This window comes from Cnephaeus nilssonii, assembly GCF_951640355.1.
Source record: "Cnephaeus nilssonii genome assembly, chromosome: 4".
Classification (NCBI taxonomy): domain Eukaryota; kingdom Metazoa; phylum Chordata; class Mammalia; order Chiroptera; family Vespertilionidae; genus Cnephaeus; species Cnephaeus nilssonii.
Genome location: NC_137075.1, coordinates 77,682,777 through 77,708,098, shown reverse-complemented (window position 1 = coordinate 77,708,098; position 25,322 = coordinate 77,682,777). Strand labels below are relative to the sequence as shown.

Genomic DNA, 25,322 nt, shown 5'->3' with positions numbered 1-25,322 from the left:
TAGAGAATTAGTAATGAAAAAGCCTCCATATAGTTCATAAAATTCATCTCGTAAGGTATTTAGTGCATACTATAGTGGAACTAATGTAAAAAAAATTTGCTAACGTGATCTAATACTAAGACTTTGGTTTTGACAAGTATACAGTTGTTCAGAAAACTGAATATCCATAGTCTCCTGTAGCTAATAGTAAACTGTAAACAGGTCATTGTCATCACCATTATATTACTACTAGAGGCTCGGTGCACAAACATTCGTGCACGGGGGTGGAGGGGGGGAGTGTCCCTCAGCCTGGCCTGCCCCCTCTCACAGTCTGGGAGCCCTCAGGGGATGTCCTACTGACGGTTTAGGCCCAGAGTGGGTCTAAAACGCAGTCTGGCCTCCCTCTGCAGGAGGCAACCAGGCCGATCAGGGGAAGGCACTGCGCCCCCATCACCCTGCCGCTGCCACCACCTCCTATCGCTGCCTCCAGTCTCCCTGGGCTGGAGGCGACTGGGCCGATGAGGGGAAGGTGCTGCCCCCATCACCCCGCCGCTGCCGGCCACCGTGGATGACTGCCCTCGGAACCTCGCAGCCGCTGCGGCTTTATCCAGAAGGATGTTTGGCTGTCCGGTCTAATTAGCATATTATGCTTTTATTATTATAGAGGATATTTATTCATTTATCCACACAATAACCATTTATTGAATAGCTAGTACACGATAGGTACTGAATTTATTAATACCACTAAAATGTCAACAAGACATTGTCATTGCCCTAAAGCAGTGGTGGCCAACCGGTGGTCTGGGGACCACTGGTGGTCCATGAGGTCCAAAAGGTCGGTGACCGCTTCCCTAGAGGAACTCAGAGTTTAAATTTTAAAGTTAACTGGTAACATGGTAATTTATAAAGTAATATAAAATGCGCCTTTTTAAATCTAAAGCTCCAAGGTCTTTTCTTAGGTCTAGGAAAAGGCCTCTCCCAGCACTCTAGGTCAAAGCAATGATGCAAGGCAGAGCAATATGCCATGAGCCCTGGCTATGGCAGTGCCTTTTCCCATTGCTACTGATATCTGGATCAGTCTAGGCACAGTAGAAAAAGAATCATTTCTCTCCTACACATACTGCCCCACTGACTAGCTAAAACTTATTTCCTATAAATTAGAGCTTTAAATTTAAAACATGTTAAATCCCATTACAAATTACATACAGAAAGTATAATTTAATAAAATGTGTTTGGTGTCCAGATATTTGCTCAAATTTACTCCATAGAAGCAATGTCATAAAATCAGGCTTAGATTCCTGCTGTAGCTCTTAAAACCCTACTTAACCTATAAAATATAATGTTCTATAAATAAGTAATGAAAAATATGCCTGGCTGGTGTGGCTCAGTGGTTGAGCATTGACCTATGAACTAGGAGATCACGGTTTGATTCCCGGTCAGGGCACATGCCCGGTTGCAGGCTCAGTCCCTAGTGTGGGCCTGCAGGAGGCAGCCAATCAATGATTCTTTCTCATCGTTATTTTTTTTCTCTCTCTCCTCTCTCCCTTCATCTCGGAAATCAGTGAAAATGCATTTAAAAAACAGTAAAAGCAATTATATCATAACTATACATAAAATTTAAAAAGAAGTCTTATAAATATCTATACTGAATACTGAGGACTAAAGACCATCAGGCTCACTGTGGAATTGGAAATACCCTTAAGTAGGGAGGACTTTTTTTCAGGCTTAAAAAGTGCTCCATGAAACGGAAGCAGTAAGGATAAACTAGCCTGATTTAACCAACCATAAGAAACCAAGCAAGCCCTAGCTGGTTTGGCTCAGTAGATAGAGCGTTGGACTGAGGACTGGAAGGTCCTGGGTTTGATTCCAGTCAAGGGCACATGCTCGGGTTGTGGGCTCGATCCTCAGTAGGGGGCATGCAGGAGGCAGCCAATCAATGATACTCTCTCATCATTGATGTTTCTATCTCTCTCCCTCTCTGAAATCAATAAAAATATTTAAAAAAAGAAGAAAGAAACCAAGCCAGTTTTTGTACATTTACAGAACTCACTGGCTAGATTTTATTTTTGGAAGTATTAGAAGACCCTACATTCAGATAGGTGATATGACTATTTTAGAGAAAATAAATACATAAGCTAATTTAGAAATAGTTCCTAGAGTGCTTATTCTAAGTTCAAAATTTGTATATCAATTTTATGTACTTTAAAGAATATATATCAGAAAGTTTGCTACGTTTAGAAATAATTTAGCATCATATACATTTTCTAAAATATAAAAGAACTATAACTTTAATGTTACATATAAATAAATACCTTTGACTCAAAGTGATAGATAACACGTTAGGGCTTCTTGGATGAGATTTTTCTGTCTGTTCTATAACTCCTTTTCCTGCTCTGTTTGGTGAGGCTGTCCGACTTCGATTATCACTATATGGTGATGTTGTGGTACTAGAAGTTTCTTTAGGTACGTGGGTAGGAGATGGAGATGCAATCAATATTTTAATGTCTTCCATACCATCTTTTGTGAGTGTTTTTAATTCATCAGTGATGGCAGTGGTAGTGGTGGTGGTAACAGGTGGTTCTTCCGTTTGAGTCAGCTGGAATACTGTAACTGTGCTCGCACTTTGAGGGCTTGTAGAACTGCTTTCCAATGGTGACAACTGATCAAAGGAACGTAACTGGAAGTCATCATCCATTGGGATATAAGGAGCTAACATCTCCAAGTCTAAATCAGTGTCCTATAGAACAACAAATGTATGAGTTTTTACAATGGCCACATCTTACAAAAGAAAAACAAGTTAAACTCAGTCATTAGATGAAAAATTTAATAAAGATTAATGTAAAATATAATAAACAAATTCATATACCTGAGTAGAAAATGGATTCTTTGCCTCCGTGTCTTCAGCAAAAAGTTTCTCAACCAATTCCAACTTGAATTCATTGACCATATCACTATCAACATCAAAACAATACTCACTGGGACTGGTAGGCTGTAAAAGGAATTAAATGTATTCACTTTCCCAGAATAAGCCTCTGTGTTTTGCTAGTTGTTAGAATAATCTAACCAGATCTCAGAGAATACACAACAAAGTCCATTTGTTCTATCAAATTTTACCTAACTAGTGAAAAGTTAAATTTTTGAGCTTACATTTTTAACAATTTTTGCTAATACAATAGCTTCCCCTTATCTGGGGTTTCACTTTCTGCAGTTTCTCAGTTACCTGTGGACAACTCAGGTCTGAAAACGTCAAATAGGAAATCCCAAAAGTAAGCAATTTGTAGTTTTAAATTTTGCATTGTTCTAAGTAGTGTAATGAAATCTTGCACAGTCCCACTATGTCCTGCCACGGACATGAATCATCCCTTGTCCAGGATATCCACACTATATACATTAACTACCCATTAGTCACTTAGTAGCCATCTTGGTTATCAGATCAATTGTCACAGTGTTGTAGGGCTTATGTTTAAAGTAACTTTTATTTTACTTAATAAGGTCTAAAGTGCAAGAGTGGTGATGCTGGCAATTTGGACATGCCAGGGAGCAGCTGTAAAGTGCTTCCTTTAAGTGAAAATGTATAAATTCTTGACTTAATAAGTAAATATACATATACATATACATATACATATACATATATATATATATATGCTGAGGTTGCTAAGATCTACAGTAATACTAAATCTTATATCCAGGAAATTGTGAAGGAAAAAGAAATGCATGCTAGTTTTGCTGTCACATCTTAAACTGCAAATTATAGGCACAGTGCATAAATGCTTAGTTAAGATGGTAAAGGCATTAAATTTATGGGTGGAAGACACGAACAGAAAACATGTTCCAACTGACAGCAATGTGTTGTGCCAGAAAGCACCGAGCCCATATGAATGCTTCAGCAAGGGATCCCCTGAAACGAATAAGCCATTTACTGCAAGCAAGTAAGGGATGAAAATATAACAATTACGGTACCCTGCATCTGCCAATGAAGAAGCTGCTGCCACATTTCTAGCAGAGCTCAGGAAGTAGATTAAGGTTCATTACTATCCATGATTTCAGGCATCCACTAGGGGCCTAGGAAAGTGTCCCCCCATGGATAAGGGGAACTCTATATACGTATTTCTGACTATATGTAATAATAACATCCTAGATAATAAAAGGCTACTATGCAAATCGACCAAACAGCAGAACCACCAGTCGCTATGACACACACTGACCACCAGGGGGCAGATGCTCAATGCAGGAGCTGTCCCCTGGTGGTCAGTGTGCTCCCACAGGGGGAACACTGCTCAGCCAGAAGCCGGGCTCATGGCTGGCCTAAGCCATCAGTCAGACATCCCCTGAGGGTTCCCAGACTGCAAGAGGCACAGTCCGGGCTGATGGACAACCCCGCGCGCCCCCCCCCCCCCCCCAGTGCATGAATTTCATGTACCGGGCCTCTAGTCATTAATAAAATTAAGAATAAATGATGCATTATTGTGTTTATGCTAAAGAATAGAACTCATCTAATAATTCATCTCCCACAGGGTACCCAACTGGCCACCAACAAGATGATATACTTACTGGAATCTACTTTTGTACTAAGAGGGCACATACCTGTAGTGATCTACTAAAAATCTTACAGCTACTCTGAGGGGTAGGTGTGGAGATTTAAGTTCTTTTACTTGCATTCACCATAATGAATGTACTATTCTTTTAGAAATTCTGAGCAAGAAGCCCTGGCTGGTGTGGCTCAGCTGACTGAGTGTTGTCCTGTGCACGGAAAGGTTGTTGGTTTGATTCCGTCAGGACACATGCCCAGGCTGCAGGTTCAATTCCCAGTCAGGCTGTGTGCAAGAGGTGACCAATCAATGTTTCTCTCTCACATCAGTTTCTTTCTTTCTCTCCCTCCTTCTTCCTTCCTTTCTAAAATAAAAACATTTTTTTTAAAGTTGTGAACAAGAACTCTAACCAAAAAATTATAGCTATGTATTCTAAGCATAAGCTTTTGCCTCCCTCACTATAACATTTTTGTTAGATTAAAAACACAACGAATCAAAAACATTTTGTGCCTAACCAGTTTTGCTCAGTGGATAGAGCGTCAACCTGAGGACTAAAAAGTCCCAGGTTCGATTCCAGTCAAGGGCATGTACCTTGGTTGTGGGCACATCCCCAGTGGGAGGTGTGCAGAAGGCGGCTGATCAATGTTTCTAACTCTCTATCCCTCTCCCTTCCTCTCTGTAAAAAAATCAATAAAATGTATTAAAAAGAAACAAACAAACAAAAATTTTGTGCTAGGCAAACTAAATAACCAGAGATTAGAAAGTGTTCTCCAGAAGGCTATGAGATGTCAAATCTCCTACTTTTAACTTGCCAGTTTGGATCCACAGATATTGAATATGAAATCATTTACCACCTATTAAAGTTTATTTGTGCCTCATTTATCAAGTCATCATATTCTGATCTGTTACCCAACTCTAGAGCATATTTTTAGATACAGGAAGCTCTGAAGTTGAAGCACTCTAGATTTAGAAATAGAGCCCTATGTGATACCTTCAGTGTTAGCCCAACCTTGTCCTTAAAGAGAACTTTTACTGTGACAGAACTTGCATAAAAACAGCTATTAAGTATTTACTCTGTGTAAGATTTGGTATTTTCATGTTATACTTACCGAGAATTTAAAAATAGTAATGGAAACTATACTAAATTGGGCAGAGCTTAGGGTACTTTCCCTTTTAAGCCTTTTGCTGCTGGACAATTCTCCAACTCAATGGGTAATATGTATGGGCTTAAACCTATCATAGGCACACAGTTTTTTCTCTGTGGATGTCTAAATTCAAGACTTTTATTGTCTTACTAGAGGCCCGGTGCATGAAAATTCATGCACTGGAGGGGGGGAGGGTTCCTCAGCCCAGCCTGCCCCCTCTCACAGTCTGGGAGCCCTCAGGGGCGGGAGGCGACCCGGCGATCAAGGGAAGGCAATGTCCCATCACACCTCTGCTGCTGCCACTGCTGGCAGTGCAAGCCTTGGCCAGCCCTGGTTACCTGAGCCTCGGGTAGCCCTGGGCAGCCACAATCCAAGGCTTGCCAGTGCCTCGGGCTGGCCCTGGGCGGCTGGGGGGCTGAGGAGACTGGGAGACTCTGGAAGCAGGAGTGTGGCATGCCTGCCGCCCCAGCGGGGCTGAGGGGACTGGGCGCTGCCATCTTGTGGTTGTGGGCACTGCCACCTTTGAAGGCAGGACAGTCAATTAGCATATCCCTTCCTTATTGGCTGTGGGTGCCACCATCTTTGTGATGGTGTGAGGGTCAATTAGCATATTTCCTCTTTATTAAATAGGATTGATATAGAGGAGCAACGTAAGTTTTTCCTTTACATTTTTGTTAAGCCTGTTCTTTCCCATGTTCCACTGAGGTCCAAGTTAAGCTCTTAACAATTATTGCAGTAATTTTAGAGTACTAAAATGCACACAAACAAAATCCATGACACGTGGGTCAAATTAAAGTTTGAATAAAATCTACAAATACATTCTTTCCTGAACATTAAAATCTGAAATTTATCCTTTTCTTATTACATCATGACACCTACCTCAGGCGAACTTTGTCTAGTACTTCCATCAGAAGGACTAGCCGGCTGATCTTGAATCTGGGGCATGGTAAAAGAAAGTTCCAATGACTCTGGATTTGGTTCTAATTTTAATGCAACTTCCTCATTGAGTGCAGGGTCGGCACTACTTCGAAGTGGCTCTGGAGTATCAGAGGCAGGTAATGGAGACATTGCCAAATTTATGCTCTCTAATTTTTCATTAGATGAGGGGAGCATTACATCATTATATAATGGAACTTCCTCAAGTTGTTGGTCATCAGTTTCTGTGTCTGTAGGGAAAAAAAAAAATCAGTCAATTTAAAGAATATCTAGATTTTAACATATATAGAATATATCCCCTTTTACCAAAGGTTTGTCTAGTTCACTCAAACAATAAAAATGTTACCCAATTTTCCTTAATCAGAACGTTTACAGATTCTACGGTATAACTATAAGTCTGAGTTATCTTTCTAACTCACTACTGACAACTCCTATTAATTGACATGACATAAAAACCCCAGTAATTCCAACTGTTTCTTCATTAAAATTTAACCTCAATTGAAATTACAATTTTCATTTTTAATGTTTGATATTGGTATGACTGCTTATTTATCCTTTAATGCAACTATACATATTGCAATATAATTTTGCTAAATTGTGGAGAAAATATGACTGTAGTATATAGAAATAGCAGAGTAGTTAAGAAAAGTTAAAGTGGGGGAAGAAATACCTTAAGGACACTTTGAAGCACAATTTCCAACAATGTGACAAAAACAGGAATGCTGAGAAATTACAGAGGCAAAATATTTAAGCAAATACATTTAAGAAGACTATGAAAAATGAAATATACAAGACCATGACGTCCAAATGATTACCAACAAAAAAATGTTAGCATCAAGTTCAGTTAAAATGGGCTTACATCAGCAGACACAATTTAGGCAATTAACAAACTAACTAAAGACCCACCATTGCTGCCAAAATCTAAAGATATGATTGTGTCTCCAGCAGCTGGGGCCAGCAAAGTTAAAGCATCAGGTTCCTTCTTAAGTTTATCAAAGAGGCTACTTGTATCTTCTGATTCAACTTTGGTGAATAGCTGAGTCATTTTCATATCTGAAGATTCAACTGGTTTGAGGACACATTCTGTTTGTTGAAGGGAGAAGATCAAATCGTGCTGAATAATACCACTGTCAAAAAGAGAGATCAGTAATTCTTAAATGAGCAGTTGACACAATGGGGGTAGAGGAAAAGGGACTCTTATCTCCTAAAAAATTCTCCTTTATGAAAAGGGAACATTTTAAGATCTTTTGACCTAACCTCTCATTCATTCAGGGTTTAAAATACCAATATGAAATAAAGACTTATTAAAATTCACAGTATAAGATAATTCAAATTATTTGACTGGTTTCAATTAAGAAACTTCAGCTATCCTTTTGGGAAGAGTGGTGGTGACAAAGAAATGTAACCGTGAAGTACATGAAAGACATAAATAGACCTTCCCAATTTTTATGCTGACTCATATAATGAAATTGGCACAGAAGAATTCTTTGGCAATAAGGATGGTTCTAGAATATAAAGATATATAGGTAAATGACTCAGGTCTTTCTAAGAGGGGTGCCATATTTTCTATGGTGGTAGGAAAATGATATGGTGATATCACCTGTGGGGGTAGAGTTGAAAAGGGATAATAAACAGCTCCATATTCATTTGGCTTAAATATAAATGTCATTGCTCCTTTCATCAACAGATAGTATTTACTATGTGAAATAAACTGATACAAAAGTAAAATATCCAACCCAAACATGTCAAACTCAAAAGGCTAACAAAGGCCAAATAAACAAGGTTTAAGTTTATGCAGGCTGCAAAAACACAAAAGCTTCAATTTTCATAGAAATGTAAGTTTATTTCTATAGGGACATGCTGAGTACAAAGGGCAGAAATAAATGAGTAATCATTAACATAAAATAATAGAACATTTTAATAAAAATTAATATTTTTTCTTGAACATTAACTTATCAGACAGTGAATAACTGCACAAATTACAAGTGTAACGCAAATAAACCTATTTTTCTTCTCCGAAAGTGAAATATTTCCTGTTGTGCATGCCAAACAAGTCAGTATAAGACTAATGACGTGGCAATCGGCTGCTAAAATATTCGCTGCTAGTATTAGTGGAGAGAAATGGTGCGCCTGCGCGTAAGGGAAATGAATGCAACACAATTCTAGTAATCAGTCATTATTGAATGTTGTAGTTCGTTTTTTAATAACCCTAATAAAAGAGTAATATGCAAATTAACCACCACTCCACTACACCCACAAGCCACGCCCACCAGCCAATCAGGAGCAAATATGCAAATAAACCCAACCAAAATGACTACGGCCACAGAAAGCAGGAGGGAGGCTTGCGTTTCCCAGGCAATGGAGGAAGCCAAGCTTTCTGCCTGCCCTTGCCGGCCTAGGCCTCCACTCAAGGCTACAAAGTTTCAATGAGAGAAGATACATAAATCCAAACAGAAATGGCAGCAGCCACAGAGCTGGAAAGAGCGGGAGGCTAGGGTTGCCCCCGGCGGTGGAGGAAGCCAAGCTTTCCACACACCCAGGCCGGCCCAGGCCTCCACTTAAGGCTACAAAGTTTCAATTATAGAAGGTACATAAATCCCAACAGAAATGGCTGCCTCCACAGAGCAAGCAGAAGGCTTGGCTCCGCTCCAGGCTACAGAGTTTCAATTGTAGAAGATAAATAAACCCCAGATACCAGGGCCTCCGCTTGGGTCATCAGGGGGCGTGGCCAGCCTGCAAACAACCACAGGCCCCTCGCCCAGGCCTCCCCACACCCCAAGGGAACCCCCACCCTGATCCGGGACATCCTTCAGGGCAAACCAGCTGGCCCCCACCCGTGCAACAGGCCTCTATCCTATCTAATAAAAGAGCAATATGCAGATTGACCATCACTCCATCACACAAGATGGATGCCCCCATGTGGACACAAGATGGCCACCACAAGATGGCCAGCAGGGGAGGGCAGTTGGGAGGAACCAGGCCTGCAAGGGAGGGCAGTTGTGGGCGATCAGGCCAGAAGAAGAGGGTAGTTGGGAGGGACCAGGCCTGCAAGGGAGGGCAGTTGGGGGCGATCAAGCCTGCAGGGGAGGGCAGTTAGGGGTGACCAAGCTGGCAGAGGAGGGAAGTTAGGGGGGACCCAGGACTGCAGGGAAGGGCAGTTGGGAGGGACCCAGGCCTGCAGGGGAGAGCAGTTGGGGGGTACCAGGCCTGCAGGGGAGGGCAGTTAGGGGTGACAAGGCCTTCAGGGGAGGGCAGTTAGGGGCAAACAGGCTGGCAGGGGAGCAGTTAGGCATCAATCAGGCTGGCAGGGGAGTGGTTAGGGGGTGATCAGGCTGGCAGGCAGAAGCGGTTAGGGGCAATCAGGAAGGCAGGCAGGCGAGCAGTTGGGAGCCAGCAGTCCTGGATTGTGAGAGGGTGCAGGCTGGGCTGAGGGACACCCCTCCCCACCCCATGCAGTTAGATTGGGAGACCAGGAGTTCAATCGCTCACTATGATGTATGCTGACCACCAGGGGGTGTTGTGGAACGAAGGCCCCGGCCAGCAGTCGGAATGCCCTGATCAGTCCTGATCGCCAGCCAGGCCTAGGGACCCTACCCATGTGCAAATTTTGTGCATCAGGCCTCTAGTTATGTATAACAGGATATTGTAAAAATTAGATTACGAAATTTTTATTAAAACATTTCTTACATACTGTTATATTGGCTGGGCCGCAAAAATATTCATTGCGGGCCGCATACAGCCCGCGGCCCGCAAGTTTGACATGCTTGATCCAACCCTTTCCTTCAAGTTTATAGACCACCCAACCCTTTCCCTCAAGTTTTATAGACCAGTGTGAAAGTAAATGTGCAAACAAAGTGATTGCAAAGGAGAAGGCTTGCTTCAGAGGCCTACAAGCCGAAACTTGGCCTCAAATAGTATTTGTTAGGTAGACTGCAGTGTCGGGGTAAAAGGCATTCCAAGTAATTGATTTTTATGTAATGGGAAAGTCACCAACTCTTTGGCACTAATATTAAAACATTAAAGGATGGTGTCAGAATTGGCCAAAATAAAAACAAATGACCAAAGTCTTCCTAGGAGAGGTAGCCATAGATGTTAGAAAGAGGGCTACAATTATGAATGCATGGGAGTATAGAAGATAATGACAAGAAATGATGTTCTGCAAGTAGGTGAGGTTTTATCATGGAGGTGACCAAGGGATCTTTAAAATAATTCTAAAGTAAATGAGATGAGCAGGTATATATATGCTAGAAAAACCAGCCTGGTGGTAATATGGAAGATGGACTAAAAGGGGGCATTTGCCTACTGAAATTGATCAATTGAAGGTTTAGTTTATGATATCTATAACATTCACAAGTCCATCAGCTAAGGGAAGAACTCAAGAATATTCAAGAACCACGTATCACATTATACAGCCTTTTATAGTAATCTCACATAGATTTTCATTTAGTTCTCATATAACCTTTTGAATTATGTATTATCATCTCTCGAATATGGATGAAATTCAGAGAAATGAGACTTTCCCAAGTTTATGGAGAAATGACAGAGCTACGACACAAACCTAACTATTCCAAGGCCAGTACTGTTCCTACAAAAATAACATAGCTGCTGTGAGGTAATACAAGCTGACAGCTGTATGACTAGAACAAACTAATCCATAGATCTGGTATTTTTTTTTAGGGTCTTTTAAAATATCGGAGTGAAAAGAATGGGAATAGATAGCTATTGGTAGTAGTGGAATCACTGTAGAAAAGCTGGCCTACAAAAAAAGATTAGAGTACTGAAAACCATACTTATATAGAAATGAGAAAATAAAATTCAGTTAATGTTGAAAATATTTTCTCCCTTTAAAAGTAGAGGATCCAAAAAGAGTTATTACTTATTTTCCCCAAATATTTATTTCCCAAGCTTACCTCACAACAAAATTTACGCAGACAATGCATTGTGGTTGAGAGTTCTTAGTGTTATATATGACAGTTGCTTGAGTTTCAACCCAGACATATCCACCTCTTTTGGCAAGCATCCTGTACTGTCCTGTGGTTACCTGTCCTTTAGTAAACACTAGAAGTAAAATGGAAAGAGTCATGTGGAGAAAATAACAACTGAACTGTCAATCAAATGGATGCTAAATGTTGATCGTTGTTTTAGAAAAGGAGAGATGCTTACATTAATGGCATCAGTTGTAATTGTTTAAATTGAAAGAGAAAAAGCCCCAGGATACTAGTAGCTGAAAATGTACCCAATTTTATTCTTCTACGCACCCCACCCGCCCCCAAATAAACTGTCACTTTAAATAAAATCAAAGCCAGGAATGAAGGACAACAATGACTAAAATTCCTTTACTGACTAAAGAATGAATAATCTCTAGCAAGAACATTTAAGAAAGAAATACTGCTGTTATTTTCTTAAATTCCCGCTATAGTTTCCAGATAACCAAAGATGCTTCAAGTAGCTATGCTAGCATATTTGAATCTCAATTGATATGCTGAAGTCTTTGTCACTTTAGGCAATCTTAATTTCTGACTTGGGAGCAAGTACTAGAGAAATAGTAAAGATGATATTATCATGAATATTGGTGGCTATTTGGTAGTTCAAGACTAATCACATTCAGTGACACTGAGGCATCCCCAATCATACTGGGAAGTCATGTTCAAGTACAGATTCAACAGGCAAGTGAAAAATTCTAATATTTTACTTATCGTGGGATATTTAAATAACATTTGAGTAAAATTGAGAAACGTATCTTATGTCCAGTGTACTTATTACCACTAGTACATGCTGTTAATCACCTTCACTTTACTAAACAATTCACTTCATCGCACAAATATTTTCTGAATGCTTTGTACTCCAACCACTGTTTTTAATATTTAAGTATGAATTCTGAAAATGATGCTACAATATCCTGCAATGTATTTTTTGAGCCTTTGTATTTAAAATGCCTGGGAAGTTTTAGATATCAAATGATTCTACTTTAATTAGTATTGCTTAAACAAATATAAAACATAGATTTAATGGTCAAGATCCTTTAGGAAGAGTTTTGTTAAGATAGTTTAGAAAGAATGGTTAATATTAACCAAACAGTTAAATGTACATAGCTATATGACCAAAAAGTAGAGACTGAAAAGAGTTAAAGAGAATATCAATGAGTTCATCCATTCTGCTTACTATCATGATGAGTTTTGGTCAGATGATCAGAGTCCAAAGCATGATAATATTCATAAATTGAGCGGCCCAAAAGTTCTTCTGGTTCATATCCCATCAATTCAGTAATTCTGTTAAGTAAAAAATGTAATAAGAAAAAAGAGAAATTAACTGATAATGAAAAACTTTGCTTCTTTACGGTAATGAATATGCATTAATATTATGAACAAGTGAATTTTAAAAAATAAAGAGCATTTTTCTTTGCTGAAAATAAATTTACATCTCACCTTTAGTAACTCTGCAGTTACTAAATATGGCACCATCCGTTTCTTTAAGTTCTCTGGATTCACCCTGTTATCTAACCCTTTAATCCCCTTCATTCAAACATGTTACTCATTTTTATCACATTGTATTGTATATACTTTTGGTAACAAGACAAGTTATTAATAAATAGATATGAAGTACTGCAAATTAAATGGTAAATGTCATAAAGGTAGTTACTAACACTTAATTTAAAATACAGAGATTAAATCCGTAACATTATCTTGCCATAAAATCACATTCCTGTGTGTGTGTGTGTGTGTGTGTGTGTGTGTGTATGTTTGTGTGTGTGTACACAAAATCACGTTCTTCATAAAACAGGTCCACTAGGCAAGGCTTCATTTTGGGGGATCAATATCCACTACAAAATTTCAGTATTATTAACCAGAGTATCTACATTAAATGGGAATAAAGGAATACCTATTCTGTTGGTTTTAGAAGACGCTCTTGTACTTCATTTTGGAAATTAATTACATAAAATTACAGAAATTCATTTCAGATGAAACAATGCTATCAAACTGAAAATTGACCAGAACAAAATCCTTCTGATTTTCTGGCAGTTCCTTTAGGACAGAGACGAAATCTTACTATTCTCTGTAACCACAGTGTGAAATGGAAACCTGTTTATGGGAAAGAGAAAGCTCTTCTTAGCACTTCTTAGAAGAGAAATGTTCTCTTCTTTTCTGAAAGCAAAACATGAGTTAAGCTTTTTTATTTCTCAGAGTTTAGATTTCAAGGGAATTTCTGAGGTGTAAACAAAGGTTACGTAACAATATTATTGTGTCCAAAAATCCGCCCCCCCCAATGAAATCACACCTCAATTAATGACAGAAAGCACACAGGGAAGATATTCTCCTAAGAAATGTGTAAAAATAATACTGTTGTGTTGTCACACTTTAAGGAAAGATCTGCTATAATTTATTCCAAAATAAAGAAACAGAAAGCTGATTTGTAAAAATAAAACAAAACAAAAATTAAGCCAACTTAAGCCAAAATCCAAAATTCTTTACAAAGGAACCTCCCTAAACATATCTACACTAGGTGGCAGCATTTCAAAGGAAACCACAACAGCCTTCTTCTTTAAATTATGCTTTAAAAATAATTTTAATTGGTTTTATGAAGGTTATATGTTTAAATAATATTCCCATGAAATTAATTTTTTCATTATTTATACCTTGATATGTCTGTATGCCTGGCACTGTTCTAGGTGTGAAATGGAAAGACAAAACTCAACATGTGGCTAATCTTCTGGTACACTTACTATACTTAAGAAATAATATGGTAAGCATAGGAATCAGAGACACCACCCTTACCCACAAGAAGGAATGGTGGGATAAAGGATGTTTTTTGTAGGAGATTTATGAGTTGAGTATAGAGAGAGTCAAAGAGAGAACAAAACCACTTCAGGAAGAAGGTACACCACAAGCAAAGACAGAGGTGAGAAAATGCTTGGCATTGTGTAGCCAACAAAGACTGGTATGGTTAGAGGGGGCAAGCAGAAAGAGATGAGCCCAGAAAAGTAGGTAGTGGGATCAGATTAATGAGGGTCTTGTATATTACGTTAATAAACTCTGATTTAATCGGATGTCAATCAGTGTTTCTCAATCTGAGTTGAGATATGTTACTACTAAAGATGTAAATAGCACATAATTCCCTAGAAGGCCAATTTTATTCATATCGAGGAAGAAAGGTAAAAAGTTAACTTTAGGGAATTACAAACCTTATATTCTGTACCAAAACGGAGAGGAGTGATCCAGAAAATCTGATAAAAAGTATTTTTAAAGGACTAGAAAACCTGTGATCTAAAACAACTATGCAGTGTACCACTTATTCATTGTAAGTGTCTGGAGGGCAGAACTGTTAATCTTCATTTCTACTTTAGTGCCAGTTACAGTGTCATGCACATAGCAGGTGCTCAAATTAACGTGTTGAATGATTGTAAGTGGAAATTGGTATAGTAAATAATAGCTACTTATGGGATATTTTAGATGTTACAAGTTTGATATGTTAGATTTAAAATTTTTTATCTTTGTTCTTAAGGGTTATAGATGTGAAGAAGTACCTACAAAGAACTCTAAGCAGAAAAATAACTAGTCAAACTCAAAACCTTACTTCGCCAAACTCTAAACTGGCTGTCTTTACTCCTCTGTCATGATCATTTTGTTAATTTTCTGAAATAACCTTTCTCTTTCTAGCTTCATCACTTTCCTTGTTCCCAGCCCACCCCTACACTTTGTTACTAAGTTCAAAAAATAAAAAATAATTTCTCAAAAAGGAGGGCATTTCTGTTCTATCATACATTCACATGAATACTGCCAATAAATGCCATAAAATACTTCTTAGCTCTATCTTCATTTTTCTTAAAGTTGACACCAGAGTTCGTTAAGCACTCAACAAACTCTTTTGATCCTAGCAACAGCCTTTTGAAATATCACCCTCATTTTAGATAAGAAATGAGATTTAGAACAGTTCAGTTCTAAGACCAAGGCTACACTGTAAGTACCAGAGCTGCAGGCCAGGACTGAATCTAAGATTATGTGATTCCAAAGCCAGCACTCTTAACATTTCCTTGTCCAATGGGGTGAGGCATTATCATCTACATTACGGCTAAATGCTTAAAATTGGCTTTCTCATATAATCTTCACGATGACCTAAATAAAATAGGTGTTACTAAAGTTGAAAAAACTGAACTAATGAGTCCAAGATAATTTCCAAAAAAGGCAGCAAAGTCAGGACTTAGTAGTCTGGCTACAGAATCTATGCCGTTAGCCATAGAATTTTCTAGTAAAAAAAAAAAAGTGGGACAAGCAGGCAAATAATCACAACAGTAGGATAAATGCTATGACAGAGATATACGAAAACATGGGAAGCACTCTGGCTATAGGTGTTAGGAGACACACCAGAAGGGGTTCACCCTCCTACTGATTAATCTGGAGAAGTGGGCAGAGGCAGATCATAAATATCCTTGCTTGGCATGTTGAGGAGTTTAGATTTTATTGTGTAGGTCTATTTTTCTTAATGCTTGTCTTCTTTTAATAAATAAAACCCTCCTGCCCTCCTCTAATATTTTTATAAACAAATTTGTCTGTGTGAAGACGAAAGAAAGCAATTGAGGTATTTTCAACAAGAGAATGACATAATCCAATTTTTGCATTAGGAAGCCCACTTTTTAGAAACCTGGATGAGAGAGTAAAAGGGCACAAGCACAAGTCTGTTGGTAGAAAGACAGCTTAACAGACTATGGCAACAGTCAAGCCAAAGGTGGTAATGAACTAAAAAATTCAATGGAACAAGAGTGGAAAGGAGGGAATGGATTAAGAGATATAAGGAGAGAGTATACCTATAAGATTTAGAGACCAATCTTCTATATAATAAAGAACTAATATGCAAATTGTTGTTACTCCGCCACAGTAACAAGCATTCTACAGGCTGCACATGCAGCAGGAGCTGGTGGGCGGGGAAGGGGTGGGGACTTGTGCCGCCGGGACATGAGGCTGCCTCCCAGCCTGGCACCCGGCTGGGGACATAAGGCTGCCTCATTGGCTCTTCATGTGAAAGGTGAGCTCGGATCCTCATTCTTATTCTGTGTAGTGGAGCGTGGGAATTGGTTTACTTGGGGAAATGTTACTACAGTCTGAGAGTAGATGTAAAACGGGGGTCATATTTTTTCGCTCACAGGCTTGCTGTAGAACAGTCACCATCCTCACAGAATTCAGGATGCCCCACGTGCAAACCGAGAATGAAAAGTCAGCAACACCCCACATGGCCAAGAACTAGAAACTGCCCTTTGAAAGGAGCATATGCAGCAGAACTCTGAGTCCGGGAGGGCGAAGAAGAAAGCTGTTCGTGTGGTTAATTTAAGAGTTTAAGGTGCAAAACTGGCATCAGAAAGTAGTGGCATAACACTGAGGCCATGTAGTCATGTGGCAACTCTGAGACCGTGGGAACCTTGGGACGAGTGGTTTCCAACTCTGTGGGAACCCCCTGCCCCAACCCCAGCCTCTGGGTGCCGGTTAGCAGACGACCACGTGCACAGTGATGAGGGCTCCGGGCCTGCGGTGGCGGGGTTAGGGGACAGAGGACCTCCTCCCGTAAAGTCTCCCCCAGCCCACGCAGCATCAGGCTGTGTGGCGCGCTCCGCTGATGGCATCACAAGGTCATGTCACCTAGAGGGGCTACTCAAGCAGTTTCCCTGAAGAGGGGCGTGCACCCAGCTCAGAGGCAAGGAGGTACAGGCTTGGGGGCCATGCGACCTCCCACAGCCCCTGCAGCGCGGCCAGAGCTGAAGCTGCAGGTCCGTCTGGCTGTCGCGGGGCCTGGACAGTGCGGTGGCCCCAGCACTGGCGGCGAGTGCTGGGCACCTGAATCTGGGGAGCCGCCCAGACCCACAGGCCTTCCCAGCTAGACCACTCCCCTCCTGCATCCCTCACCAAACCCGGGTCTGCCCCTCATCCTCCCCACCAGACCCCAGGGGCCCAACCTCCCAAATGGTGACCTCTGACTGTGTACCTTCACCCTAACATTTCAGTCTCAGAACCTAACGCCTCCCTTAACCCCGTCACCTCCGATCTAACCTTTAACAGGAGCCATTGCCAACCCCCTCTGGTCCAGCACCCCTCTCCCCCTCAAGCCCCCCACCTTCCTCTATGGAAGCTGCTATTGCTTCCCGTGAACTCAAACGAATAGGATTACTCAAATAAGAATATGTCTGAGCAAAGACTTGAACTAAAGAAAAAATAAATTAACTAATATACATGAGAAAAGTTAACTTCAAAGGTAATCAAGTAATTGCAAAGGAAAGATACCTGGAACTTTAAAAAAAAATCACAATATTCAGTACTGGAGAGGATGTGATGAAACAGACACCTGATAGCACTGCTCCGGAGTATAGGGGACAGCATTTCTGGAGACAGTTTGACAGGATGTAGCAAATATTCAGCCTCCTGGGCTGGGTGATTACATTTCCAGGAATTTATCACACATAATAATCAAAAAATTGGGCCAGATATCATCATCATAATAAAAGACTAATATGCAAATGGTCATCATGCCATGACACCGTAAGGACCGAACAGCAGGAGGCTGCGTGCGAGGCAGGCAGGGGTGCAGTGGGGGATGGGGACTTGCAGCGTCGGTGGGTGGGGACTTGTGTTGGCCTGGGATGTGAGGCTGCCTCCCAGCCCGGCGCTTGGCCGGGGATGTGAGGCTCTCTCCCCGCCTAGCACCAGGCCTGGGGACGTGAATAGCAATATTAAAATATTTCCTCTAATTAATTCCCTTTTAATGTGCACGAATTTCATGCACTGGGCCACTAGTCTATATATATAAAAGCCTAAGTGACTGTTATGACCGGTAGACTGAACAATTGGTCGACAGGTCACTATGACAACACACTGACCACCAGGGGGCAGATGCTTAATGCAGGAGCTGCCCCCCTGGTGGTCAGTGTGCTCCCACAGCCAACCTCCCATGGCCGGCCAGCCTCCCGTGGTCCCTCCTCCCCCTCCCACCACCACCCCCCACTGCCCGCCAGTCCCAATCAGCCCCGATCTCCAGCCAGGCAGAGGGACCTCACCCATGCACGAATTTGTGCACCGGGCCTCTAGTTAAGTATAAAGAGGGTAAAAGAAAAGGATGACTTCCAAATTTTTGCTGGAGCTATGTGCCTATAGTGGTATATTTAACCACTAGAGGCCTGGTGCACGAAATTCGTGCATGGTGGTGTGTGTCCCTCAGCCCAGCCTTCACCCTCTCCAATCTGGGACCCCTCAAGGGATGTCCGACTGCCCGTTTAGGCCCGATCCAGGTAGTATCGGGCCTAAACGGGCAGCCAGACATCCCTCTCACAATCCAGAACTGCTGGCTCTCAACTGCTCACCTGCCTGCCTTCCTGATTGCCCCTAACTGCTTCTGCCTGCCAGCCTGATCACCCCCTAACCACTCCCCTGCCAGCCTGATTGCTCCTAACTGCCCTCCCCTGCAGGCCTGGTCCCCCGCAACTGCTCTCCCCTGCAGGCCTGGGTCCCCCCAACTGCTCTCCCCTGCAGGCCCGGTCACCCCCAACTTCCCTCCTCTGCCGGCCTGGTCACCCCTAACTGCCCTCCCCTACAGGCTTGATCACCCCCAACTGCCCTCCCTTGCAGGCCTGGTCCCTCCCAACTACCCTCCCCTGCTGGCCATCTTGTGTCCACATGGGGGCAGCCATCTTTGACCACATGGGGGCAGCCATCTTGTGTGTTGGAGTGACAGTCAATTTGCATATTACTCTTTTATTAGATAGGATGATAGGTATTATAGGAAGAAAGCCAGTTTTTGAAGTTATTATTTGGGGCAGTGGTAGTGTAGTTCAGTTACAGAAAGATTTAGTTTACAATATGGTAGAGGATCTATCCAGAAAAAAAAATCAAATTGGTAATTAAATAGAAATATTTAGGAATATAAATTTGGAAATGGCAATAAAAACCGTGGGCAGGGATTAAGCTGCTCATGAAAAATCCACAGGGTGAGGAGATGACCAAAGACTTTTCTTTCTAGTCCATAACCAAAAATAATCAATCCTTCCTCAAATTATATATTGTGTATTTTTTTTTAAAATATATTTTATTGATTTTTTTTACAGAGAGGAATGGAGAGGGACAGAGAGTTAGAAACATCGATGAGAGAGAAACATCAATCAGCTGCCTCCTGCATACCCCCTATTGGGGATGTGCCCGCAACCAAGGCACATGCCCCTGACCAGAATCGAACCTGGGACCCTTCCATCCGCAGGCCGACGCTCTGTCCACTGAGCCAAACCGGTTAGGGCTATTGTGTATTTTTTAAATATATTTATTTCCTCTATAAATTAATGAGTCCCTAAAGGAAAAAAAAAACCTCATCTTAATAATTTCTGAAAAGCATGTGGTAGAGTATTCATAGTACAAAATAAGTATTCAATGTGGCTGAAATAATCTACAAAGTTAGTATTTCTGAGTTCTAGGATGTATCATAGTATTCAGCTTAGTGGGAGTCTTTACTATAAAAAGTAAATAGTTTTTTAAAAGTTGTGGACTAATGAAAATTTTCAAATTATATTTTATATCTCACTTACCTTTCATCACAATAAGAAAATTTCATATCCAGACTGTGTCGACTGAGAAAAGTCTTGCTATCTAATGGAATTTCAATATTTGATGGATGAGGAATGGGTTCACAAATCAGCACCAAGCACGTCATGGGTGGCTTCTTATACCCACACTGAGATTGGTTACCGTTGGTATCGTACACATGAATATGTCCTGTGCAGTGAAGTACCTGTGCATGAAGAAAAAGCAGTTTTTTAAAAATATACAATGCTAGAAAAAGAAAATACAGCAATAAGTAGTTGAGTCTGATATGGCAAGTAAGTATTGGTAAAAATTTACTGTCATTAGTAGGTAAACTATATTTCTGAAAATCAATAAATGTTTTCCCTACACCACCCCTGGCCTACACCTCAGGCATCACAGATTAATTACTCTTTTTAAAAATCTCCTTCATACAACAAATCTGGGCTGATTTTTCATTCAGCTGGTCATCATAGCTGTGTGATGGTTATTTCTTGCTATAATGACTGTTTTAACACTGAGCAAAACAAATGATACAACAATGAATTAAAAATTAAGCTCTATAAAGATTCAAACTCTGGATGGTTGGCAAAGCCAACTGACTAAGTTAGCTCAGTAAGACAGTGTCAATTCACATTATGCCTCAAACTGGTAAATTAATATACTATTTGTATGTTAAATCTGCAAATGCCAAGGAACAAATCTAAGTTTTCCCTCACAGTGCTAAAGCTACTTAATACTAGCAATGTCAAGATGCATGAAGTTCTCTATAAATCAAGTGCATCACCACTCACAAACCATTTTTACTTACCTTCCATGTTGCAGACTTGATGTTCATAGTTCTCCCCCGGCTAGTTAGGGTACACTTCATTCTGAGAAAAAAGCTTCGCTGTGTATTTTGCTCTTTACCCTTTTTCACAAGGCCTAAGGAAAGCAGGAAATAAAATTTAAAAACTTAATTAAATATGCAAATTTGTTACAGTAAGAGTAGCACACCTGGGAGCTGCCCAATTAAACATCCCAGCATGAACAAAAACAGTCACACTCGCTTTGCCCACTCCAACACATCCAGCAACCTAACACCCTGAGTCAGTACTGGGTTTGTAACAGCAGTGATTCCCTGAGTTGGTAGAAGAATACATAGTTGAGTAATAGTAATCACTTCACATTCAAGCCAGTAATGTTGGTCAAATTGCAAAGTAATATAAATATGGTATGAATTTGTCCGCAAACTATGCTATCAGTGTATAAGCAAACCCCCAAAAAAGGAACTTCAGCAAACTCTTCCAAACATTTACTAAATATGTTAGTTCAATTTATAATAAGTACTCCATTATTTATAGAACTTCTAAACTAGAAAATTTCTTCAATAGCAAATAAACATTTTTTATATATCTGATTTTTCCTTAAATCTTCCTATGAAGCAGGCAGTAAACTATTTCTATCTTGTTACGAGGGGGGAAAAAGTAAATGACTTTTCAAAGCCAAATTGGAATTAAATAAATTCAGGTCTATTTACTCATATTCCAAACCTCATATAACTAAAAAATGAGATTACAACACTCAAATAGCAACTTGATTTCTTATCTTCATTGATCAGTCTGATTGAGTATTTATTATTCAGGAACTGGACTAGATATTGCAGGCAATACAAAGATGAGTAAGACACACTGCCTGTCCTGAAGAAGTTAAACATTTAGATGTGGGGAAGTTAATGATAACAATACAATGCAGAGTTAAGTGCCCAAGACTTACAAGAACGCTTTAAAGAAGTATAGAGAGAGCATAGAAGGTAACTTCTAGTCCAGGGGAAATCAGGAAGCTCTTCTTAGAAAGAAACATTAGCATTTCGATAAGTAGAGATGAGTTGAAGGGTATTATTCCAGATAGAAGGAAGAGAAGGAAAAGCACATAGGTGGGGAAAACAGCAAATTTGGGGACCAGTACTAGAAAGTTCAGTTTGGCCACAATATAAAGAGTAATGAGACAAAATTAGAAGAGAAGGTTGGAGCTGTAGCTATGGAGGGCTACAATGAATTCAGCCTTAAATATACAACATGGAGTTTCTAAAAAATTCTGAGGTGGGAAACACAACCAGGAACTTAAATAACATTAATTTAGCAGCAACATATAGGATATATAAGAATTAGAATACATGATGGCAATGAGGGACTGAATAGTAGCAGAAGTAAAAAGGATGACAAAAGATAAATAAAAAGGTAGAACTTATAAAAACTTAAAAATTAATGGAAATAAGGCAACAGAGAAATTTTAAGATTTGAAGATTTTTAAGGCTAGTATATTGAAAGAAAAGTGTCAAGTGGAAAAGAAACAAGTTAAATTTAAATTTTGGCCGAGTTAGCTAGAAATGTTAGACTCTTGAGAAAGAAGAGTTATAGCTCAGACTTATAATAAGGGAACTAGGCAAGTTGGGGCAGTCTTGGTGCTAACACAAGTTATTTGGATTTACTTAAATAAGGACTTAATTTGCCCTCCTTAGAAGTGTTTGAGAATGGATTTTAAAAAGATGCCCCACACCATACTGGTCTTAATTATGGTATAAGGGCATGTGTGTGGGTGTGTATGGAGGAGGAACTGATGGTGGCAGCAATGATCCACATGTAAACTCTTTGGGGTATTTTCAGTCCTTCATAATCTAAGCTTAAATTGGATTGACCTTTGAAACCCAAAGCCGTTGAATTAGGACATGAAGATAAATTTAAATACCAAGTTAGTAGAAAAGTACTAGCATTTTCCTAATGGAAGAAACATTTCTCAAGAAATAAATTTTCAGCCTTCTAAAAATAAATCGTATTTTATAATATCTTATGAAATCTAAAGAATCTTTTTAACATAAGAATAATAGGATTAGCCCTGGCTAGGAGCTCAGTTGGTTACAGCACTGTCCTGATATGCCATGGTTGTGGGTTCTATCCCTGGTCAGGGCACATACAAGAATCAACCAATGAATGCATACATACGTGGAACAACAAATCGATGTTTCTCCCTTCCTCTCTCTCCCCAAAATCAGTAAAAATAATAAAAACAGAATAATAGGACTACATTGTGTAAATACACCAATAACAGCTCTCAGTGTATCATTAAAATGTGATGCACTATAGCAGCCCCTCTTTTCTAAAAGTGAAAATCTGCATTTTTGTTTCTCAACGAAACATCAAAAATTCATTAACTGCATTAGGAATTATTTTTAAAAATGTTTATGTGTTTGGTTAAAAACATATATTTAAACTATATTAAGCAGACTATATCTGATTTAGAATAACACATTACCAAATCAAAACAAGACTTCCTAATATCCATCCACTTATAGTCTAGTCCAGTGGTCGGCAAACCGCGGTTCGAGAGCCACATGCGGCTCTTTGGCCCCTTGAGTGTGGCTCTTTCACAAAATACCACGTGCGGGCGTGCATGTACAGTGCGATTGAAACTTCGTGGCCCATGCGCAGAAGTTGGTTTTTGGCTCTCAAAAGAAATTTCAATCGTTGTACTGTTGATATTTGGCTCAGTTGACTAATGAGTTTGCCGACCACTGGTCTAGTCTAATGGAAGCACTGAGCTGCCAATAGAAATCCTCAAGTCTAATCACCTGAATTCATATACTAAACTAATTGACAATCTACTTAGGTCTTTGCTCAGAATTTATTTACTCCTCCTTTATACAGAATTCTAAAAAATATACATTTGCTTTCCAAGTTCACAGTAAACACACAGTATGAAATTCAAAAACAGGAGAGGGCTCCTGCTGACAAGGTACCTTGGCAAATGGCAGAAGGTAGTGAGAGTTGCTAAATATGAAAAGAGCTCTAAAGTGTGAACTCTAGAGCCAGTCCACCCGAATTTAAGCCATGCTCTACCATTTACCCACCGAGTAATCGTGGGCAAACTACTCAATAACTCCGTGCCCCACTTTCCTCAGTAAAACAACAAATAACAACAGTATCTTCACAGGACTGTTGTGAGGAATAAAGGAGTTAGAAAGCACATAAATTCAGAGAACAGTGTCCTGGCACAGCGTAATCTCTGAATAGAGGTTAACTATTATCATAAATGAGATAAGATGAAAAAGAAACCATTAAAAAAACTATTCAAAAGCACTATAATTTTAATAGAGAAAGCAAACAAACTTATACACTTAAATTAGAGCTGCAAAAAACAACTACAGAGCATAATGACAAATTTTCATTATAACTTTCAGTCATGAAAGATACAATGAAAATTTACAAATTATGATCAGGATACTCTATTTAAGAGGGCACGGGTATGAAAGACTTTCTTTACTTGTTAAGTTTTTAAGTGCAGATTCCTGATAGGCTGTAGAGTACAGCAGTCACCTCTTTATCTGGCGTTTTGCTTTATTCGGTTTCATTTACCCACAGTCAACCTCGGGTCCAAAAATAGTAAATGGAAAATTCCAGAAATAAATAATTCATGTTTTGAATTTCAGGGGGGAAAAGAGGTACTTTCCCAAAATCTTAGAACATTTGGTTATTTTTAACAATTCATTCTTAAGAGTTAGAGGTGTTAGCAGGTCTTTTTTGTTGTTGATAATGTGGGGCATCCATAATGTAATACTTTATAATTAATTGCATATTCTCAAGTTATTGTGAACTTCATGAAAGGTCAAATAAGCAAGTATCACGTTCTTTAAAGTCCGGTGAACCTCCTCTTTTCTTTTTCTTGAGCCTTTAGAAAGCTTAAATCCAAACTGGCACCTCAACTTTAGTTAATTGTCTAGTAAAATTCTATAATGTGCCATTTGTATTGACTTCTTCTTGTCTTAAAGTTGTATTTTAATTTATAACTTCCTTGGTCCTGATCTTTATTTATTTTTCCATTTTATTTTATCTATTCTTATAGCTATATATTTATGGAATTAGGTGGGCTTTAAAAACATTTTTTATATACTTTAATGAAATTCTTTAAAAATAGAATGGATTTAACCAAGAATAGAGTAACATTTAATTAACATGAAATGATGTTTTGCCTTAGATAGTACAATAACAAAATCTAAAAATTAGTAACAGTATTTGATCAGGTAAAACCACCTGTCACATTATATCAAACAATAGACTTTTCTTCTCACCATTTCTGTGTGTAAGCATTTCTCTCATTTCCTCATGGTCACACGGATGAGTAAAATCAAACACACTGTGTCCAGTTAGTTCAAA

The 25,322-nt window shown here is 39.6% G+C and overlaps 1 protein-coding gene across 1 annotated transcript in view; it reads right to left on the bottom strand.

The window, feature by feature from the left end:
• The window catches only part of HIF1A (hypoxia inducible factor 1 subunit alpha), a 29,384-nt gene extending 4,068 nt beyond the window's left edge, over positions 1 to 25,316 (bottom strand). The window contains exons 1-9 of the mRNA XM_079768367.1: positions 25,238 to 25,316; positions 20,945 to 21,057; positions 20,139 to 20,341; positions 12,752 to 12,858; positions 11,500 to 11,647; positions 7,496 to 7,716; positions 6,533 to 6,819; positions 2,846 to 2,968; positions 2,292 to 2,716 (exon numbers count right to left, since the gene is read on the bottom strand). Coding sequence (XP_079624493.1) covers positions 2,292 to 2,716; positions 2,846 to 2,968; positions 6,533 to 6,819; positions 7,496 to 7,716; positions 11,500 to 11,647; positions 12,752 to 12,858; positions 20,139 to 20,341; positions 20,945 to 21,057; positions 25,238 to 25,265 — 1,655 coding nt within the window. The 5' untranslated portion in view covers positions 25,266 to 25,316. The remainder of the gene's footprint in view (positions 1 to 2,291; positions 2,717 to 2,845; positions 2,969 to 6,532; positions 6,820 to 7,495; positions 7,717 to 11,499; positions 11,648 to 12,751; positions 12,859 to 20,138; positions 20,342 to 20,944; positions 21,058 to 25,237) is intronic.
• Positions 25,317 to 25,322: the final 6 nt, after the last annotated feature.